Source organism: Tenrec ecaudatus, chromosome 4 (genome assembly GCF_050624435.1).
Source record: "Tenrec ecaudatus isolate mTenEca1 chromosome 4, mTenEca1.hap1, whole genome shotgun sequence".
Classification (NCBI taxonomy): domain Eukaryota; kingdom Metazoa; phylum Chordata; class Mammalia; order Afrosoricida; family Tenrecidae; genus Tenrec; species Tenrec ecaudatus.
The window spans coordinates 202,015,732-202,038,909 of record NC_134533.1 but is presented as its reverse complement, the minus strand read 5'-3'; the positions used below and the strand labels follow the sequence as shown (position 1 = coordinate 202,038,909).

Here is a 23,178-nt window from a genome sequence, read left to right as displayed (position 1 = left end):
CCCGCAGACATGCTTGGGGTGCGTGGGGTAGATACACTGTGCATACCTTTCGTGTCTGAGAAAGGGCTTGCCTAGGCAACTTTGCAACTACTGGCAGGGTCTTGGGCTTGATTCTGTATTCCTGCACCTGATCAAAGTGCATGCTGGGCTCGGTGGCATCGCTGCATGGTTAGGAGTCTGGTGCTCAGGGATCCTGGTTTGTGTCTGCCTGTGGACCTAGGCTGATGAGAGGCCTGGCACCCAGTCACCCAGCAAATAATTGGGTGCCTATCATGTGTGGCAGAAAGGCTGTAGTGCCTTTCCAGCTTCACCACTTAGCAGTGAAGGCGAAGAAGTGACCTGGGAGGGGAAGCCAGTGGAGGTTCCTGCAGCAATCTGGTCCTCAGAAAAGGCTTCGATCAGGAAATGACTTCTGTGAGGAACCCTGATCGACCTGGGGAAATTTGCAAAGCAAGTGCAAAAGGGGGCCTGCCATCGGGAAGGTTTATGGCTGAAAGGCTGCACTCCTGCGGCCTTGTGGGTAGCAGTGAGGTTGCCTGTGCCTGCAGCTTTAACACCCTCCACATTGTCCCTGTATACAAACAGCCGGCCACAGAGGCCTACTTTAAGGTGGATCGGAAGGTGGCAGGCAGAACTTGCCCCATTGCTGATGACAAGAACCCCAGCCACTGGTACTTATTTGAGACAAGTGATCCGGGGCCAACCAGGTGGGCCGAGACCAAAGTGTGGGGGCGAGGGCCAAAGTTAGGGGTGTGTGAAGGACCACCTTAAACAAGAGGCCTGGCCCCACCCCGCAAGGGACTGCTTGCGAGAAGGCGGCCTTGGGGACAGTAGGTACATCCTGGGAGAGAGTCTTGGGTAAGGGGGGGGCGGATACTCAAACCTATCCGAGCACCTAGGGTAGGTCGGGCTGATGCCCTGGCTCCGCCCGGAATGGAGGGGCGTCCATGGGCGGGGCTATCCGTCCCACACTCCGGGCCCAGATCTCAGTTCTCTTAGCCAGAGGCTAGGCCTCCCTCCTCGGCTGAAGCGTTCCCTTTAAGTCTGGACGGGTGGCACCCCCAGGATCTCGCGGGATCGGCCGCTCATATTCTCGCGAGAGGAGCTTTCAGCACCTATTGGCTGTGGGGGTTGAATGTAAGATGGCGCTCAGGGAGCTGTGAGGGGAAAATCCTGTCGGTCTTGGAGCGGCGACGGCAGAACAGGGGCCCCGAGCGGTGCGGCGGGGCCGGCGGGCAGAGCGGCGGCGGCGGCGGCGGCGACGTCGCCGGGTGAGGACTCCGGCGTACGCGGGGATCCGGCGAGGCCGCGGACCCGGGACGGTGGGCCCACCCCACACAACGGCGGGCGGGGGCGGGCGGATCGCTGCCGCTGGGCCCTGGAGACCTTGGGGCGGCTCCTGTGTCCAGAATGTCCCTGGACCCGCGCGCCTCTGCTCCTTCGGTGGGGGAAGGGCGGTCCGAGGATTTTGGTGGGCGCGGCGCGCGCTCGCGCTCTGTAAGGCCTGTTTGCACGCGGCGGGAGCGCGCGCGCCGTGCGGCCTTCCCGGCGCGCGTGCCCGCCGACGTGCGCGTGCCCGGTCCGGATATTGGCTCCCAGAGCTGGGGCCTGTGGGCCAGAGCGGCTTTCCGGGGCGCGCGCCCGCCCGCCCGCGACCCCCGACTTTGGGGCGCGCGCCCTGCTGTTGGGTGTCGGCCCTGCGGCGCTTCGGAGCGGCGGCGGACAGGCAACTCGCAGAGCGGGCAAGATTGCGGGTTGGACCTTTTCTGTTTGGGATCCCGGTGACGTTCCGGGTCTCCTGTGGCTTGGGCCTGCGTGACTGTTTGACTTGCGGATCCCTGTGTGCGAGGGGGCGTGAGGTTGCCAGTTCTCGGAGAATGCGGTGAGCGCAGGCCCATGTGCAGCGAGGGTGCTTGGGAAGGCGCTGCCTTGCATCAGATTCCAAGCTCTGCTGGCCTTGCAAGGACAGCCAGGCCCCATCCCCCAGGTTTCCTCACCTTGATCTGGTGCTTTGTGCTGGAGAGGGAAGAAGTTAATCCTAGTGGACTCTTAAACAGTTACCTGCTTTTTTGCCGTTACAAACTAGTTCTTCCTTAAGCGCATCTCCTACACGTCACCTCTGCGCGCTCTGGAAGGATCCTCATCTGGGCGACATGAAACACTGCAGCTTTTAAAATCCTTTTTAAAATTTCAAATAGTCTCTTCGTTTGCATGGGGTGGAAGGAGCTTGCTTTTAATAGGAGGGAGCCTCGATTCTCTTACCCAAAAAGTTGCCCAGAACAAAATTGAACGAGCTCCTCTGGATCAAAGCGTCGCTTGACTTTATTTCAAAAATTTCCATCAGAAATTTCTAAAATCCATCTGCCCATCGCTGTCAAAAATTACTGCTGAAAGGGTTTCAGTCTCATTCATCTCTCTCATTTTCACATTGTGTTCTAGGTGAACCTAGAACACAATGTGTCTCTTTTTTCCAAGACACCATTTGCGGTTATGTTGCATAGGTTTGTTTCATTGTATCAAAGGAAAAAGAACCTAAGAGGACGGTAAGTAAAATTAGCGGTTCATCAAATTTGATGCTGATGGGAGGAATTCTTTCTAATGTAGTGTATTAAAAACAAGGATGAAACTTTTAAAGTTATTGAAGTTACTGGGAGAAATCCTTCAGAATGTTACATGTCTTAAGAACTCAGGACAAGCCTCAGAAGTACATGCATTGTGGTGACTGGTAAGTTAAAATCACATGGTGGAAATGTGTGCGTTTTTTTCTGGTAATAGTGAAACATTACAAATTCTGTCAATCATTCTGGGTGCTGTGTGCAGAAACTACTGAGTACTGGAGAATTGAGGATGTACAGCTGCATCTTTGAATCCATCTGCAGACTGCTGCTTGGACAGTGTTCTCTTAAAACGTGAGTTTGGGCAACTTTCCGGTTGTAGCGCAGCGAGGTACCCGCTACTCTGCTTCAACAAAAAGCTGGCGAGCTTACCCAAGACACTTCTATTTTTAATAGACCTTTAGACCTTGTCTTGGAATATTTTTGTCTTATAGCTAGCAAGTTTGAGAGCTGGCATTTGAATTGATACCTTGTAGATATTAATGTCCTCATCTCACCGAATATGATTTTTGCCTGTGAGGGGATGACCTCCTCCTGGGCCTCGGTGATGAAGAATGTGTGCACCTCGCCATGACCCTCTGCACTTGCCACAGTCCATTTCCAGCTTATGTTTTGTTTTTTCTTTCTCTCCATTTCCAGCATACATTGCTATGTCAAACAAAATGTGGTGGTTGAATTTTGTTTAAAAAATGAAATGCCATTTCCGAAGAAGTTAACTAAGGCCAGGCTTTCAGTGTGATTTGGCCCCTTTATGGTGGGGACTTCCCAGGAATGGTCGTCAGTCTCTCTTTGGGCTTGTATGTGCTCTTTCCATGTAACCAGCTGTGGTTTGCCCTTGAGGGGCCCTGCTTGTTGCTTGTCTACTTTTTAAATGGCCATTCTCTTTCTGTAATCATTGATTTCTCAGTTAATTTTAGTGTGAGGTGTTAAATGAACATCTGTTCTTTTCCGTTACCTTTATTTTGCTGCTCTGTGTTTTGTTCCGTCTGTTCTTGATGTTTTAAACTCTCTCCGTACTTCCCTTAAATGCTGCCTTTGTTTTTTCCCTAATTCCCACATTGTATTGTGATTTCTGGTGTTAAATTAAATTGACTGCATAAAGAAATGATAGATTAGTTTCCTGCTTGGTTGAAACGAGGGTGGTGGCGCTGGTGGGTGGTGGTGGTGATCAGGGTTCCTTGGGTCTTATTCTTCGGGCCAGGACAAGCTGTAAGCGAGCTGGTGGACTAAAGTTTATGAAATAATGTATCTATTTGTATAAGTTCAGATGATCTAAGTACAGTTTGAAGAAAAATTGTAAAGTGAACCCTGTCTAATTACCACCTTTCCTACAAATAGAATAGTGCCAGCATCCCCGAATCCTCTGCCCTTCCTGGTCATAGCTTCCCAACTCCTAGATAAAAGGCTGCGCTCGTCTCCATCCAGTTCATTCCAGCTCACAGTGACTCTGTGTCTTAGGCTTTTCTGTGATTGATTTTTCAGAAGTAGATTGTCAGGCCAGTAGACTCTCCAACCGTTTGGTTAGCAGCCGAATGAGTGCATTAACGAACGGTTTGCACCCCACAGGAGGACTCCTGAACCTCCAGGGACGGCTCCTATTCTGTGATAATGACTTTCTTTGTTTTTCTTTTTCTGTTTTTGTGTTACTAATTGACAGTTTAATTTTGCTTGCTTTTGTATTTTATATAAACAGAATCATACTGTATTTTGTGCTGCCTTTATTATGTTGTGAATTATATCCGTGTTGTGGGTAGCTGTAGTTTATTCGTTCCCATTTCTTTGTAGTACTCAGTATCACAGTTTATTATCCATTCTAGTATTTGTGGCCATCTAGATAGCTTCCAGTTTTTTTTGGCTGCTTTTAAAATTACTGTGGTGATCCCTTCTACACAGGTGCATGTCATAAACACCGAGGGGTAGAATTGCTGGGCCATATGAAATTGGTATTTTCAACTTTGCTAGATAATACAAATGGTTGTGCTAATTTGCAGCCTATTCATCCGTGGTAGGAATGTGAATTGTAAGTTGACAGTGTGTGTTGTCAGAAATTGAGGCATAATGAAAAGGCCCACAAATTAGGGACCATTCTGGCAAAAGGTTTGGAGCAGACTGAATGGCCTAATGGGGTGATCCCATCCCAAATGCTATAGTGAATTTCTCTCTTACAGAAGTATGTCTCCTACATGGCTTCTTGGAAATGACTCCTGTTAATTAGGACACATGTGACTGTGACTCCTTATAATGGACAAAAAAATTTTATTAGTGGTACTTTTTTTTTGTAACGTTGAATGTGTTCTTTGAAGCAGATGTAACAAACTAGAGTAATGTTAGCATTGACAAGGGACTGGAGCTTGGCTACTGAGTAAAACCGGAATTGGCAAAGGCTTCATTAAGGAAGCTCTGAGTATCTTCTCTGGTCTGTTCCATCTTCAAGGCCCATTCTTTGCCAAGCTCTATAGACAGCTCAGAAGGGATGGCAGAGGGAAAACTCAATTAAGGCTGACTCTGGTCAGTAGTAAGGTTTTCTCCTAGTACCTAACTGGAAAAAGAGAAAAACTTACAAGACAGAACCATATTTTGGAGTATCCTTTGTCCAGTGGTACTGCCTGTCTTCTAGTGATAAAGTCATAAAAATAACAGCGTTTCTGTGTTGAGAGGCTGTTCCCTGTCAGACCCTGCTGAGCTCCAGTGGAGGGAAGTGTAGGGAGATGCCTGGGATCACTAATGACACACCAAAGAGAATCATGGGGGTCCTGGTGAGATGCTGATGGTTTGGCTGTCCATTGTTTTGCAAAGAAACTGAAGCAATTGCTTATTCACAGGACTTGCTCTTTCTACTGAGCAGGAGTGTCCTTCCTGCTTTCTCCATTACTACCTCTCATTTGACCCTCAGTCGTTACCTGTCCCTCCAACTCACGTTTTTTTAGAAGTACAGGTACGTGTCACTTAACATCTACCGCATGTTCTGCGAAGTAGGATGTTTTGTGATTTAGACATTGTGTGAACACCATATTAAAACCTTGTGTGTGTGTGGGGGGGAAACTACCTTAAGGAAGCTGTTTCTGATCATCTTTGCAGAAGCAGTGGCTTTGGGAGCTGAGAGATTGCCCAAGAGTTTGACCAAAGGGATGGAGTGAGAGGAAGCAAGCAGGGAGAGAAGAGTCCTGTTCCACCTGCTCTTGTACCCACCTGAGCACCCCAGGCCCCCACCACCACTGCTCACCTGCTCATTCTACAGAGCCATGCCCTGTGTCTCATATGTCTGTATCGCAAGCTATTTGGCCCAGTGTTGTAAGCATTTGAGTTTAGGGTTTTTAAAAACATTAAGTGGAAATATTAAGTACAAAGAGGTGCTTCCTTTACATTTTTTTTAACCTATGAAACCATAGGTGTTTATGGTACACATGCCTGAATAGCTAGTTGTTGCCTGAATAGCTAAGAGGTAATGCATACCTGTATTTTACTTTGACTCGAGCACATTAGTGATTTTTCTTTCCCTTTCATCAGGTTTGCTCATTTCTGTTTACTGCCAAGGGCAACTCCGTGGGCCATTAGCATCTTGAAGATGTTAATAGTCGTCATTATTATGCAAACTTGTATTACGAATAGTTTGGTTTGTCTTGGAGAGTATTTATTGGATTTTGTGGCAGTAAACAGACACTGTAGAGTTTATATTTTTCTTTTGCGTACAAAACTGACTTTACAGACCTGTTACGTGGTGTTGATTACCATTACTGTGATATACTCACTATACAGAAATATTCTGATTCCTATTCCCAGCAAAACCACTGTTAACTTTTTAAAATATTACTTAATTTTTAGAGTAGTTTTAGATTTATAGAAAATTGAGCAGAAAGTTGAGAATGTTCACATATATTCTCATCCCTGTATGCACACACAATTTCCCCTCTTATCAACATCTTGCACTGATATGTTAGCATTTGTTAAAATTTATAAGCCAATGTTTATTATTGTTATTATTAACTAAAGTCCACAGTTTATTTGAACTCATTCTTTGGTTAGTATAGTTGTATGGGTTTCGACAAATGTTTTTTTAAATTTTTTTCCCTCATAAATGCTTAGCTTCATGTACATTCTTATTATACAGAATAATTTCACTATCATAGAAATTTCCTCTTCTCGTTTATCTGTCTAGCCCTCCTTCTCCCACTCCAACTCCTGGCAACCACTGATCTTTTTACTGTTTCTACAATTTTGTTTGTAGGTGGAATTTTATAATATGTAACTTTTACAGGCTCTCTTTTTCACTTAACATTAAGTGAAACATACATTTTAGTTTCTCCTGGTTTTTTTTCTCTTTATGTTTGCTTCTACTAGGTTTTTATAAAATGAAAGTTCTTTCAATATTTTGCATAAAACCTGTTGCCATCAAATCAATTTTTATTAAGTCTTTGTGACCCTACAGGACAGAGTAGAACTACTCAAACAGGGTTCCTGAGTCTATAATCTTTACAGTACAGTGACTGTTCCTGCCATTTTCGTTTGTTTTCTGCATCATTTAATAATTTGTCCATATAGAATCCTTCACCATTGCAACTTGAGGCTTGAATTTTGTCTTTAGTTTTTCTAGCTTGAGGTAACTGAATGTGTTCTTACCTTTTGGTTTGCTTAGTCTTCTCAAGCTTCTCAAAGAAATCGATTGCTCACCTCTCTTACTTCATTATTTCTTTCATTCATTTTAACTGTTCTGCACTTAAGTGCCACTCTAGGAGATTCATCTGACATGCTTTTTGGTCTCTTTTTTTTCTTCTCTGCATTTTTAATGACCCTTTGTTTTCTTGTCCCATATTCTTGATGTATCACATACATTCATTGCTGATCTTTAGAAGCAAGGGTGGCAAGATTTCATTTTACATGCTTTGAATATGTTATCGAGAAGGACCATGTGTGCTTGACACAATGGATGTATGTATGGATTGTGATGAGTTGTACGAGCCCCCAATAAAATTATTTTTTTAAAAAATTTGAACCCCCCCCCCAAATTAAAACGATTTTGGGGTAGTGGTAACCTGTGCAAAAATCTTGTCAAAAGCCAGTATCCGAGGCCATTACTACCATTGCTTCAGCTCTGTGTCTTCAGTTAAATTTACTGGGAGACCCATGGGCTTACCTGGAAAGAAAATGTGTTGGAAACAATGATGGCAACTTAAGTACAAACGTGCTTGATACAACTTACGTATGGACTATTCTAAGATTATTTATTAAAAAACAGGGGTATAATGAATTTTTAATAAAATGATTTATTAAAAAAAAAAAAAGAAGAAGAACCGGTCTCGAGAAAGAAGACCATGCTTGGTAAAGTACAGGATTGGTGGGGAAAGGAAGACCCTCAGCAAGACAGACTGAGACAGTGGCTACAGCAGGGGACTCAGACACGGCAACGCTTGTGAAGATGCCCAGAACAAGCAGTAGATGGCGTCACTCTTGAGTAGGAACTTCATTCAACGGCACAAAACAGCGATTTGTATGGCTACAACGTTCTCCTGCAGAGAGGCTGGTGGGTTTGAACCACTGACCTTTTGGTTAGCAACCCAATGCTTTCCCGCTGCCCCACCAGGGCACCTTGTATTTTGGTTATAAATCCTTTATCAGATACGTGTTTTGCCAACATATCTCCCAGCCTGGCTTAGCTTTTCATTCTTTTACAATTGTTTATTGTTAAAAAATGTTAATTTGTTGCATCATCCAGTCTTTTAAAAAATGTAGTCATGACTAAACAAAATTGGAGTGCATAAATATATGGTCTGCCTTTTTACCCTTCATGTGCCTTCTGTGTCATTAAGAATTTTAAATAACTGTAGCAGGGCTGAGAACACACAAAGAATCTTCCAGATACTGTGCTACAGAAAGAACAGTGGAATCACCAAAAAACTTAGACGCAGGTATTATTTGTGAATTTAGTGAATAATAGTACATTTCAAGTCAGCTAAATAATTTCAGTAATTTAATAATTGATAAAAGGACAAGTTGTTAGTCTTCAGAAAAAGTAAAAATTAAATTTTTCCTTCACTATGCAGTAGAAACATCAGATGGGTGAAAGAACATACAGAAAGTCATACTGTAAAATGAAAATGATGAATGAGGAGTGATCTGATTCTGTGATAGGATTGTGTGGTATGAAAGTCAGTAAAGGAAGAAAAATTGCCACATGCAAGGTTTTTTTCTGAATTGTTTTCTTTACTCGTTGACTTATTTAACAGATTTGAGTGTATTTCTGAAACTGAGGAGAGAATGGAGCGGAGATGTGGGGACGATTGCATCTGAGCGTGGAGATGGGGTCAAGCTAGAATCTGACTAGGATCCAGTGACTATGCGGGATGTCCATATATTTATTTCAGTGGGCATCTACTTCCAGTGTGTGGGCACACTTTCATTTGAGGTTGTGCAGGGCTAATATGATTTCAGAAACATGAAAGGTAAATTCATTTTAACTGCTTTATATTCATTCTTTAGGAATTGTTCATTTTCTCCGAGCATAAAAGAGGTGGACGATTTGGTCAGGGGGCTTTAGGCTGTGAGGCTGCTAGCTCAGCAGGGCCTTTGAGAACATTACTCACCCTGAAGCCTTCCTGGTTTAGGAGGGTAAATAACTTGATTCACATCTTTTAGGTTAAAATTCATCTTGGCCAGCCCTTCCTGGGATAGACTAGAGTCAGCCTAGCTCTCCCCAAATTGAATTACGTTTGGAAGGCCACTGCCCTGTGGGAATTGGAGCTTTTCTGAGAATGTGTCCCCATGTGTTTCATGGGGGTCTCCAGGAATTCTGGACTGCGTCTCATTGGCTAACCTTCACTAGACCTAGATGCTGCAGAACTTGAATTAGACATTTTGCTTTTGAGGCCTAGATAGCAACAGAGCCAGTAGCAGGTCTTTGAAAATGTATAGGGGTTTATTTTTGGAGGGTGTGGGGAGACTTCTCTGTCTTTCTACCCAGATTTCCACAGAATTGGGACTGTGTGTCAACTGTGGGTCTTACCATTACTTAATGTGTGTGCCTGCTACCTCCCTCCACAAGTCCAGGTAGCGGAGTGGGTAAAATGATGGACTGTTAACCCCAAGGTCAGCCCTTCTGAACCACCAGCGAGCCAAGGGAGAAAGATGAGACTTTCTACTCCTGTAAAGAGTAGAAACAGATCTCAAACCCACAGAGGCAGTTCTACTCTGCCCTACAGTATGGCTAGGAGTCGGCATCGCCTGGAGAACAGTGAGTTTGGTTTTGGAGCTTCCCTTCTGGGAATAAAACAAAATAACAGGCCAGAAATGGTCACATTTTACCCTGAAATAACGTCTTTTAAAAATCTTACTCGGATGGACTGTTTGTCAGATTAACAAGCTGGTTTCGCTTTTCACTGTTTATCTTTGCCACGTTCTTCTTTTCTCCCGGGGGATTTTCCACTCGAGTCACGTAGAATCCGCTCAGGGTGGCAGAGCTCTCAGGGTGACTGGCCTCGAGTGAGGCTGCTCCCTCGTGAGGAGCGGCTTTTCAGAAATGCATGACACCTTGATGTGCCTGAGAGACAGAGTTCTGGAAAAGCCTGCGTGTTCTCTGACTAGGGAGGCTCTTCTACGTGCTCATGCATCAGGTCAAGTGCTGACTAGGTGTACGTATGTACGTACAGACCTACACACGGACGGGTGCTGCCAAGCCAGCAAGTTTCAAAGGAAAAGAAATGAAACTCTCTGTAAGTGTGTACCAATGTGCAGGTTGGAATGTTCCTTCCAATTCTTTTCCATTAAAGTCTTTCTTTTTCTTTAATAGAATCTTAGCTTCCCTGATTCTGTAGTCTTTGAATCATTTTGTTTTTTTGCAGAGTCAGTGGGAGCTTTTTGAGGAGTTACTGAAAGAAGTTTGGGGGAAATGGTGGTGGGCTCTATTTGAAGCTCAACTGGGAATTTCAAGCTTCAATGTGAGGAACCACAGTAAGGGTTCTACACTCGAGTTCAAGTCACTTGGAACACATGGCTAGAATAAACACAAATATTTTTTTTCTCCTCTTTTCTTTTTTTACATTTTATTAGGGGCTCATACAACTCTTATCACAATCCATACATATACATACATCAATTGTATAAAGCACATCCATACATTCCCTGCCTCAATCATTCTCAAGGCATTTGCTCTCCACTTAAGCCCCTTGCATCAGGTCCTCTTTTTCCCCCCTCCCTCCCTGCTCCCCCCTCCCTCATGTGCCCTTGGTAATTTAGACATCGTTATTTTGTCATATCTTGCCCTATCCAGAGTCTCCCTTCCCCCCTTCTCTGCCGTCCCTCTCCCAGGGAAGAGGTCACATGTGGATCCTTGTAATCAGTTCCCCCTTTCCAACCCACTTACCTCCACTCTCCCAGCATCGCCCCTCACATCCTTGGTCCTGAAGGTATCATCCACCCTGGATTCCCTGTACCTCCAGCCCTCATATGTACCAGTGTACAGCCTCTGCCCTATCCAGCCCTGCAAGGTAGAATTCGGATCATGGTAGTTGGGGGGAGGAAGCATCCAGGATCTGGGGGAAAGCTGTGTTCTTCATCGGTACTACCTCACACCCTAATTAACCCATCTCCTCTCCTAAACCCCTCTATGAGGGGATTTTTTTTTAAAGGAAGGTGATCATGCCAAATCTAAAAATTTAAAAAGTGATTGGCAAGGATAAGTAGGGGAGATGGTTTAAATGCTCAGCATGTCCAGTTAGGGAGTCAATCGCTAGTGAATGAAAAGGAGAAGAAATCTCCCTTTTATTCCTTCCCGTGTTACTTGAAAGGAAGTGCTCTGCCACTGTCCCCACCAACAACTCTGTAGGCTTCTGTAAAGGTGACTTCACTGGAAGCCCGTCGGGACTATTCTGTTTGGTCCTGAACTGGAAATGACTGATGTCACACGACTACGTTAATTTTGAATTTTTTCTTAATGTATTATGTTTATATCCATCCTTTAAAAAATGGACACCCCACCCCCCAAAAACAAAAAACCTTCGGTGGGATTCTGCCTGAACACTGAAGAAAGCTGCGTTGGGAAGGAAAGTTGGTGGGTTTCTCCTTTGTGCTTAATATCAGACTTGCGATGAGGTGTAAGCTGCTGCTCCCGAATTAACTGAAACTTGAGAGTGATGGGAATAGGTGGCCAGGAGGATCCAAGTGACTGACTTTAGCAAGTGGTATTTGTATGAAGATTTTGCAGTTTTGCAAACTTAGTTGGCAGTGTTTCTTTAGATTAAGAAAAATGAGACTGACCACAGTGAGAGAGAGAGACTGGTATTTCTAGTCTTGATGGCTCAAGGCAACAAAATCACTGCAGACACTTGCGAATGAGTTCTTTTTGGCAAAAAGGTTCACTTGGTTTATGTTACCTGGCTATTGCTTTTGTTCTGGAGCGGTGCTGATCACTGGAGGATGATACAAAGGTTGCAGTGGCAGGGCACTCAACAGTTTATAGATTGCACAGTTGTGGTTGGCTAATTGGGAATAAGGATCACTCCTGCCCGTCACTTCTCACGATAAATAATACCCCAGTGAAACACCTGCAGAATTTATTTCAGAATTTCATAGTAATCTAGTTATTTACAACACTATCCAACCTCAAACCCAAACCCCATTGCCATCAAGTCAGTTCCAACCTATAGCAACCCTATGTGATGAAGTAGAATTACTCCAGAGGTTTTCTAAGTTGGTAATCTTTATGTAAGCCAACTACCACATCTTTCACAAAATGCCTAGAGGAGTCGAACCACCAACAGTTTGGTTCAGAGGGAAGGCTTAACCACTGAGTTTCCAGGGCTCCTTTTATCTAGTCCCAACAAATTATTATAGTCATGATAATCTAACACTAATGTAACACCAACTATGTGTCAGGTACTTTTCTAAAATTACATGTGCCTTAATCTTCATGTTAGCTCTATGTGGCAAGTAGCATTTTAACGTGCTCTATAGATAAGAATAGTGAGGTTCAGGTACTTACTAAAGCATACACATCTAAGGAACTGAGATTTGAACCCAGGTAGTCTGGACTCCGAGTCCACACTCCAAACCAGTGAGTGGTTTGCAACCTGTGGGTCACAACCCCTTTGGGGGTCAAATGACCCTTTCACAGGGGTTGCTTGATTTATAACAGTAGCAAAATTACGGTTATGAAGTAGAAACGAAAATAGTTTCATGGTTGTGGGGGTCACCACACATGAGGAACTGTATTAAGGGATCATGGTATTAGGAAGGTTGAGAACCAGTGCTCTAAACCAATAAGTGATTCTACAAAAGGATTCAAGCAGTATAAGGCTAAATGGGACATTGTGAATTTCTAATGGGAGATGGGAACACACTTTCTTGAGTCTCACTGCAGCTAAGAGGGAAGCCCTCCATTATAGGACCCATTTGGGATTGGATTTAAGACAGTCGGCAGGAACCCCTGTTCCTCACTTGCTTCCCTTGGTAGTCTTCTCTGTGAGGGCCGCAGAGTCGTTTTGCATGTGACTTTTACTGACCAGTGCCTGGCCCAGCACAGAAGATGGGATTGGCTCTGTACGGGATGGGGAGTGTGTTCAGCCTGTTTCATCCAGTATCGTGAATCCTACTTTTGTTTTTTTTGTTTTCAGTGTCATAGTTTGATTTATTTTGTATGAAAAAGGTTTGCAAACACCATTAACTGAAAGAATAAGGGTGTATAATAAAATTTTACTTTCATTCTAGATGTTATGTAGCTGCCCTGAAATACTCAGCTCTGATGTGAGCATTTCAAGATATAAAAGCAGTAGCCTAGCTTTGACTTGTGTTCATCCTTTTGTCTTTAGGAACCCTAAGGACTCTGCAATATGAATAATTCTCTAGAGAACACCATCTCCTTTGAAGAGTATATCCGGGTCAAGGCGAGGTCTGTGCCGCAACACAGGATGAAGGAGTTTCTGGACTCGCTGGCCTCCAAAGGGCCGGAAGCCCTTCAGGAGTTCCAGCAGACAGCTACCACGACCATGGTGTACCAGCAGGGTGGGAGCTGCATTTACACAGACAGCACCGAAGTGGCTGGGTCTTTGCTTGAGCTAGCTTGTCCAGTCACGACCAGTGTTCAGCCACAGACTCAGCAAGAACAGCAGATCCAGGTCCAGCAGCCACAGCAGGTTCAGGTAAAGAGAAATGTTGAGTTGCAGACTGTCTAATGTACTTCATTTGCCGTCATTCTCTGGGTCAGCAGTGCCATCACATCTGTATACATGGCTGCAAGAGGTATTTTCACCAAAGGATACTATATGAGGGCTTTTTTCCCTTCAAAGTTCTTGTTCAACCTTATGATTTTCGGTTAATGGGACTAAAAATAGTTGTAATTACTGTTAACTGGAAAGACCACAGACACTTAACCGCATTTGCTTTGGAGAGCTGGGCAGTGTAGAAGCTAGAGGTCTTCTGAAATTGGATTTGTGTGTGACTGAAGCGTCCTTCTGTCTGAGTCCAGCTGAGCAGAGGGAGAACAGAGCAGTACCAATTTTGGCTCATTCTGAAAACATGACATTTGGAATGTACTTCAGAATGGAAAGACCATTATGTTTTAGTGGTCTTCATTTTGTTATATAGTTCTATGACTTAGATCACCTAAAGATTTCTAGTTCTGGGGCAGGAAGGGGCAAGGGGAGGGAAAATCTTTTGAGGGTATTGTATGTATGGGTGTGCTTAATGCAATGAATGATGATTGCAATGAATGATGGATTGTCATGGGATTTGTGGGAGCCTCCCCCCCAGTACAATGATAAAGAAAAAGATTTTGTTTTGTGTTTATTATTTATATGACTTGAGAAATAAGCATAATTGATAATGAGTGCATTGGTGAAGGAAAAGCTAATGCATTTGCGGAAATGGTAAAGCTTTTCTTTGTAGGTGTCTTTATGTGAAGCAGCAGTCTGTTCTAGTTACAAATGTTGTTTTCTTGCCCTCATCCATTGTGGTCCTCTCTCATCTTATCCTTGTGCTGTCCCACCACGAGGATAGAAAGGGAGAGGCAGGATGGGGGGGTGGGGGGTGGGCACAGGCAGAGTGACACACTAAATTGGCTCTAGAGTTACAGACCTGGATTTGATTTTTTTTAATTAATCATTTTATTGGGGGCTCTTAAAAATCTTATAAGAATCCATCATTCGATTATAGTATTAAGCACACTTGTATATAAGTTGCCATCAATAGTTCCAAAACAATTTCTTTCTACATAAGTCCTCGGTATCAGTTCTTTTTTCCCCTCATATTGAGTTGACCCCTCATATTTGTGACATGGCCTTAATCTTTCTGAGCCTGTTTGTTCATTTATCAGAGAGTAATAGTGGTTTGTGAGGCTGCCTGCATTCATTATATGGCAAATGGAGGGGCACAGCCATTGTTTTATTCCAGGTCAGGTAAGAAAATAAGGGTGCTATGTAAAAGAAGACTGACTTTTTTGCCCAATGAATTAATCTGTTGTCATATGCACTTAGACCACACCTATTCTAAGTAACTAAAAGGTTAAGAATTCCTGCAAATTCTGGGTAGAAAACGCTATAAAAAATTAAATTCAAGGAATTCCTGAAAAAGGGAAAGCTGACAGATTCAGGTGACAAAATAATTCATGTTAACAAGGGAACTTTTGGGAAGGTCGAGCAGTTCTGTGGAGACCCTAAGCACAGAAGTAGTGGATCCCTGGGCCAGCTTCAGTGCCATGGCTTGGGTGTTGACAAACCTGTATGGTGTCCACAGGTCCTACCTATAGGGGTAAGCATAGGATGAGGCACACTAGCGACAGTGGGAGAGGATACACTTCTCTTCAGTGCAGCTAAGGCAGTGTGTTCCTTTTTGAAAATATACTCAGATACCAATAGAAAGATTGTCCAGGTGTCTAAACTCTCCTTAAGGAAGAAAAAAGTAAGTAAGCTAACCTTTCCCATCTTTCAACCCTGAGGAACCCTTGAAATCATATCAAATCTCAAATACCTGCAGAGAAATTGTAATTACAACTCATGGAATATTTGCTTGATCATGTTAGAGATAAAATTCAATAATTGTCAGTGTTCTTTTAAAGTAAGAATCCCATTTTTTCTGTTGCTTTGCGTACAATTTTAGCCAATTTGTTAGATACTTTTTTTGTCTGTATGATTTATTTGTCGCCACAGATTATCAATTCTAATGTAAGTCATTGGTGTAGATAGAAGAAACTTCATATTTTTTCCCTTTAAAAAAATTCTTACATGTCTATCCATCTCCCCCCCATCCTCCCCACGTCTTGTTTAAGTAGACCTAAAAGACAGATTTCTACTGCCTAGAATGCTACTGAAATGTGGTTTGTACCAGGGGTAAGTGTCTACGGTTTTTTTCACCTCACATATATATAGAATAAAAGGTTGCTGAGTCAATTGACTCAAGGACAATGAATGGGTTTTTTTTGTTTGTTTGTTTCTCACACACAACTCCTTTATTGGTAGTTCAAATCCCTGGTGAATGCTGGATCCTACATTTTAGGTCCCTTAGTGGTCCCAAGTGTCTTTGCTGTGCATGCCTCTTAAATCAGTCAAGCCCAGTCTTTGAGAAGGAAGAAGTTTGTGATCCAAAAGATACCTCCGGAGCCTGATGTCTTCAGCAGCCAGGTCCACACAGAGAGCGGCAATGATTTGATTGTTTTTCTAGTTAAAATTTAAAAGTACTTTGAATCTTTTCTAGATATGTTTGGCTTATCCTCCTTGAAATTAATCCTTTCATAAAATTGAAAAGCTATGTATAAGTAAAAAAATATGATAATTGGCATAAGCCAAATAAGATTTAATGTTTCTAAAAGTAGACTGCAAATGGGGAAAGGAATTGTAAATTGATAGCTAAACAGTAAAACTCCCTAAATCATAAGCCAGGCAAAATGAGTAAAAATATAAAGAAAGAATGTTATATAAGACTTTGAAGAAGCATTTTCTGAGTGACAATAGACTAAGGAGACTAGCAGTTAACAAAATTTTTGTACGTATATGTTGTTTGACCTCTATATAGACTTATTTATACACAATTTTTGAAACTAAAAATAGAAAATGAGGCATAAAGAAGTTGTCATATCCTGAAAGCCAGTATTTGTAGCCAACCTGTCTTGATGTGAGCCCCTGCTCCTAACTAGTATTTCTAACACACAAAGAACCTCCTACAAACTGGGGGTGGGGAACATCATGGAGAAATGGAAAGGATTCTAAAACAGTTCCTGGGAGAATGCAGATGGTGCCAATCATACGAACAGATCTTTCATACCACCAGCAATTATAGGAATGCACGATTTTAAAATGAAATACTATATTTCACTTACTAGATGGAAAAATATAAAAATTTTGACCCGGCTAAGCAAAATTATAAGAGGATTAATTAGTACAACTTACTTGGAGGTGAATTTGTCAAATGTTTAAGTGTACGTACTTGAGACCTTTATTTGTGTTGATGAAGAGGCTTCAAAAAGTTCATGGAGAAATACCACTATCTTTTAATTCCATTTTCTACAGACTTTTGAAGCCCCCTTCTCCATTTGCATGTAAGGCTATTCACTGCTAGACTGCACGTGGTGGTAATAGTAGAAACAGACCCCTTTCTCAAGGGAAATGCCAAATAGTGGTGCCCTTTTCGTGTATTGCCCTGTGTAGCCCAAAGAATGAGGTTGCTTTTTGCATATTGACCGGCAGGGACATTCAATAGATTGTTGAGTGTTGAGACCATTGTAATACCAAAACATTTTTCACGTGTACAATTCAAACTCGAAGGCTGAATTCAAACAGAGCAGTAGGACCCCCTAGGGAGTGGAATCAGAGGGAGAGCTTTGTATTTTAAACAGTGCTTGTATTGTGCATGAATGATAGTGTCAACATGTTAACTCTTGTCACTAGATGTAAACAGCCTGCTGCTAGGGGTAAGACAGTGATTCCTAACCTTTTTTTCCTTACATTTCTGTGTGTATGTACAAAGCCCTCAGCAGGATGCTTGGGTACAGTAATGAACAAAGTAAAGCTCACTGTCCTTGAGGGGAAGAGGCCAGGCCAGGCAGGTGAGATGTGAGAAAAGTCTTGTGTTGCAGCGATAAACACAAAGGAGAAACGTAGAGCAGGTGAGCTGGCCTTAGTATGCTGTTGGCATCTGAGTTAAAACGGGGGAACATTGGCCAGTGAAACACAGTTATTTGGGTAAACAGCATTCCAAAGAGGAGAGCTTTAAAATGGAGGCATGCTTGCTTCTTTAAATTTGGCAAAATAGATCTTAGGTGGGAGGAAGGTTGGCTCTCTGAAGAACTACAAAAAAGGCTGGTGTCCATGGAGTAGACTGTGTGAGTGAATGGAAGAGGCCAGAGGTAGCTTGAGCATTGAAATACAGGAATGAACAGAAGCACTTCTGAAAACCTCTGCCGATAGTGTTCTAACAGCGTGTGCCGTTTTAACTCGGCATGATGATGTCAAGGTGCATCCATCTAGTAGCATGCATTGGGATTTCTGTGTCTTCGTATGGCTGAGCAGTATTTCATTGTGTGTATATATACCACATATTATTTATGTGTTTATCTGTTGATGGATATTTTCGTTTCTATTTTTGGCTATTGTGAAAAGTGCTTCAGCAAGCATTAGTGTACTGCATGGATTCCCAAACTTATTTGGCCTACTGCCCCCTTTTCATTACAAAAAAAAATTAAAAAATCACTGCTCATCCCCCTCACCCTTCTCTGGGCAATGGAAAAACTGTTGTACTACAACCCATAATCCAGGATAAAGTATAGCTATCTGCTTTTGCAGCCTACCCTGCCCCACCCCCTACTTGGTTAGTTCAGTAACATCCACACACACTTACCCACCTACCTGCCCTCCCTCCTCCCATGGGTGGGATGGCCCGCTTGTCAAAGCACTGGCGTTACAGGTGTGTTGTGTTTCTGTCTTCATTGCTTCCGGGTATACACCTAGGAGTAGAATTGTTGGGTCATACTGCAGTTACATTGTGTTCAACTTTGTAAAGAACTGTTTTCCACAGTGGTTGAACCATTTTATGTTCTCACCAGCAGTGGGTAAGGATTCTAGTTGCTCAACATCAATCTTAATGCTTCTGATACATTTTGAAAATTTCTGTATTAGTTTATATGAAGATTAACAACCTTGAAGTTAAGGCTGTCTTCTAAGTTGTAGAGTTTGGGGCTTTTTTTGGGTAAGTATATAATAGGAATTTGCTAACTATATAACACAGTTTGCCATTTTAACAATTTTAAGGTGTACAATTTAGTGACATTGTATTCCCAGTGTTGTGCAGCCATCTAGTTTGCTTTTTATTTAGGATTGGTGTAAAAATATATATAACAGCATTGTGACCTCAAAACAGATTGTGTTTTCAGCCACCTCTCATCACCCCAGAACATCTACTCTGCCCCATTATGATGTCCTCATCGGACCAGCCCATAGGTCATCTCAGTTGACAAAATAATCGACATCCTTGAAACTATGCGTGAATTCCTAGAAACACAGGCGTTTGTCAGAGGTTAAGTAGAAGAGGAGCGTAGATCTACTTAGTATTTGAAGTTCTTCAGACAATCTCAATCTGGTATATTCCAAAAAATAATTGACTAAAGAATAGTAGCTAGCTCATGGGATTTATAGAAGAGCCAGAAAATGTGCCGTGGTGGATGCCCATCATTTTCTTGCTGTGATAGAGATTTCTACCCATCCTCCCTCCCCCTTTACCCCACTACAGCCTTGCATTGACCTTTGGCCCTCTGGCTGTTTTCACCACAGTGCTCCATTTGAAATGAAAATGGAGACTGGTTCCTGTTACCTCCTCACGTGCTGCCTTCTGGTTCCAGGTTTCTTGCAGTGTGTCTAACTTGAGAAGCCTTGGTCACACGCACTCCTGGGCAAGAGAGGTTGAAAAATTGATTATGGCTTCTGCCTCCTTAAGGGAGACAGCACTTACAAAATGAGAGGACTTCAAAAGTTCATGGGAAAATGGAATAAAAGATAATGGAAATCTTCTATGAACTTAAAAAAAATAGTTTTATTAGGGGCTCATACAACTCTTATCACAATCTATACATACATCAGTTGTGTAAAGCACATTTGTATATTCATTGCCCTCATCATTCTCAAAACATTTGCTTTCTACTTAAGCCCCTGGCATCAGCTCCTCAAAATTTCCTCCTCCCTCCCTACTCCCTCACTCATGAACCCTTGGTAATTGATAAATTATTGTTTTGTCATATCTTACACTGTCCGTAATCTCCCTTTACCCACTTTTCTGTTGTCCGTCCCCCAGGGAGGAGGTTATATGTAGATCCTTGTAATGTTTCCCCTTTCCACCCCACCCCCACCATCCCTCCACCCTCCTGGTATCACCACTCTCACCATTGGTCCTGAAGGGATCATCCGCCCTGGATTCCCTGTGTTTCTGCAGGGAGTGGAGGGCCCCCAACACATCATCACAGGTCCGGCAGGCACATTTGTACAGCGATCATAAGTAAAGATTATAGTGAAGTCTTAGCATGAGAGATCGAAGAGAAATCGAAATCATGGAGTTGGATACACTTCATGTCAGTGTGCTCACCTCAGCCCCGCTTGGTGGTCCTCGTAGGGAGAGCCCCTGGGAGGGAGAGCAGGAGAAAGCCCCTTTATTGCTAACCAAGGGTTATATCTCTTTAGGGGGGCAAGATCACAGGTAACCACACATCACAGGAAGGGGCAGTACAGTAGGCATACACATCATAGGAAGGGAATGTAAGATAGGCATAAGAATGACAGGAAGGGCATGAGCTAGGTGTGTGCCCATAGGAATGGGAAGGCCTAGGGGTATACATGTGACAAGATAGGCCGACCCTAGATTCCTGATTGCAGCCTAACCTTGGTCACCCTTAGGCAGCTTTGACCTCTCTGAGGTCTCCTACAAGGAAACAGACAACTACTACCCTTATCAGAAGGGAGTGGGCCTTGTGGGATAAACAGTGGTTACTGCTTGCTCTAGATGGCTGATAACCCTCATCTACTTCTTATGACCTCCAAGTGTATAGTCATTTGCAAGCAGCTGAGTTTGGCATATGTTTGAGGGAGACAACTTTGGAGAAATCCTTCTGTTTCCCACATGTTTGCAGTTCTTATCTGTACCAGGGTACATCCTCTGGTCTAGCCAGATTTGTAAGGTAGAGTTGGGATCGTGATAGTGGGGTGGGGGACTGGGGTGGGGAGCAAGCATTCAGGAATTAGAGGAAAGTTGTATGTTTCATCTTTGCTACACTGCACATTGACTGGCTTGTCTCCTCCCCGAGACCTTTCCATAAGGGGATGTCCAATTGCCTACAGATGGGCTTTGGGTCTCCACTCTGCACTCCTCCCCCTCATTCACAGTGATATGATTTTTTTGTTCTGATGATGTCTGATACCTGATCCCTTTGACACCTTGTGATCACACAGGCTGGTGTGCTTCTTCCATGTGGGCTTTGTTGCTTCTGAGCTAGATGGCGGCTTGTTTACCTTCAAGCCTTTAAGACCCCAGACAGTATATCTTGTGATAGCCAGACACCATCAGCTTTCTTCACCACATTTACTTATAGACACATTTGTCTTCAGAGATCCGATTGTATTGGGGAGGTGAGCACACAATGGTATAATTTGTTGTTCTTTGATGCCTGATAACTGATCCCTTCAGCACCTTGTGATCACGCAGGCTGGTGTGCTTCTTCCATGTGGGCTTTGTTGCTTCTGAGCTAGAGGGCTGCTTGCTTACCTTCAAACCTTTAAGACCCCAGACTATATCTTTTGATAGCCGGGCACCATCAGCTTTCGTCACCTCATTTGCTTATGTATCTACTTTGTCTTCAGCGATTGTGTCGGGAAGGTGAGCATCATGAAATGCCAGTTTAATAGAACAAAGTATTCTTGCATTAAGGGAGTACTTGAGTGGAGGCCCATTGCCCATCTGCTACCTTAATACTAAATCTATAAATATATGCACATAGGTCTATTTCCCCATCCTCATATATAAATGTATTTACATATGTACATGCCTTTATTTAGACTTCTATAAATGCCCTTTGCCTCCTAGCTCTTTCCTCCTATTTCCTTTTACTTTCCTCTTGTCCCACTATCATGTTTCAGTAATTCCTCTCGGTTACATTATCCTTGGCCGCCCTACCAGGCCTCCTATACCCTCCTCACTACCAATTTGGATCACTTGTTCCCTTGTCTCTGGGTTTGTTAACACCACTACCTTTCCCCCCACCTTCCCCTCTCCCATGTCCCCCCGGAACTGTCGGTCCTGTTGTTTTCTCCTATGAACTTTTAAGCTCCTTTGTATTGTGGGAACTAAAATCACCACTTTCTTAACTGGTACTTTTAGGGGCTGATTTGGAATCCTTAACACTTTTAAGATGGACCATTTCTTTTGCCTTTTCTGACTCTTCATTTCCAGTTCTTGACTCATATTTAAGTATCTTACCAATCAAGTTTCTGAAGTTCATTTGTATAATAGGAATTTGGTAAATGTCTTAATACTTAGATATAGCCTTTACCACTTTCAGTAAAATTTTATTTGAGCAGTAATTTTTTTTCCCTAACCTCCCTAAGGTTTTCATGACTAGTTGTTGATTGACAGATTTAAATTTCCAGTGAGAATCTCTTGTCCGACTGAGCCTACCCTTTGCATTCTCCTCAGTGGGACTAAGAACGAGAAACAGAATGCAAGCCACTTGTTTTAAATTTCTGCTAGCCTCTTTGTAAAAAAAAAAAAAAAGAAAGAAAGAAAAATTCAGTTTAAACACACACTTAACCTAATAGTTTAACATAGAATCGATTTTAAATTACTATTTTCATTTCTTGAAATCTACTATTTGTACTTCTATCATATTATAATTTGTTACGTTTCAAGTACTTGCTAGCTACATGGCTCTTGAACCTGTACAGATTTTTAAAATTTGATGGGCTATTTCTTCTTCCTTGTGGGAATACTTTTTTTAAATTGCTATTCAAGAGGTAGAATTTGGAACTTAGTCTAATAGTTTTTGACTCAGCACATTTGTCTTCTAAATAAAGTACTGGTTTATGCTATAGGAGCTTTGGTGGTGTGTTAGTTGTGCATTGGACTAGTTCAAAATCACCAGCAGCTTTGTGGGAGAAAGATGAGGTTTTCTACCCCATAAAGATTTGCAGTCTCAGAAATCCACTGAGGCATTTCAATGGGGTTGCTATGAGTTTGTTTTTAATTAAGTAACAAAATCAGTTAAGAAAAGACACCAAGTACAGATTTTTCTCAGTTTAGTGGTTACATTATTTCCAGGTAGAAACATATACATGCTCCTTCATGGCTCACGTTGCTTACTTGGTTAAGATACTTAGTCCTCAGTGGTGATGCTGTGCTCTGGGTTATGAATCGAACTGAGGAATAGGATGGATTGATGAGTCATCTACAGAGTGGTAAGGAATTTAGACTAGTACAGTCCACTACAACGTTTATACCAGTGATTATCAAACTATGGGCTATCTGAGAATCACCTGTGAGGGCTTCCTAAAACAGAAATGGCTGCCCTCCACTCGTCCCCTAGAAGTCTGATGCAGGCGGCCTGGGATACAGG

General features: G+C 42.9%; 1 protein-coding gene across 3 annotated transcripts in view; it reads left to right on the top strand.

Annotated features, from left to right (window-relative positions):
* The first annotated feature begins 1,105 nt into the window (after nucleotides 1-1,105).
* QRICH1 (glutamine rich 1) overlaps nucleotides 1,106-23,178 on the top strand; it is a 46,984-nt gene continuing 24,911 nt past the window's right edge. Inside the window, exons 1-3 of one of the 3 annotated variants that reach the window (XM_075547333.1) lie at nucleotides 1,580-1,882; nucleotides 2,821-2,909; nucleotides 13,412-13,741. In XM_075547333.1, coding sequence (XP_075403448.1) covers nucleotides 13,433-13,741 — 309 coding nt within the window. In that variant the 5' untranslated portion in view covers nucleotides 1,580-1,882; nucleotides 2,821-2,909; nucleotides 13,412-13,432. Of the gene's footprint in view, nucleotides 1,272-1,579; nucleotides 1,883-2,820; nucleotides 2,910-13,411; nucleotides 13,742-23,178 lie in introns of those variants that run through there. The other 2 variants (XM_075547331.1, XM_075547332.1) reach the window with 2 other exon arrangements.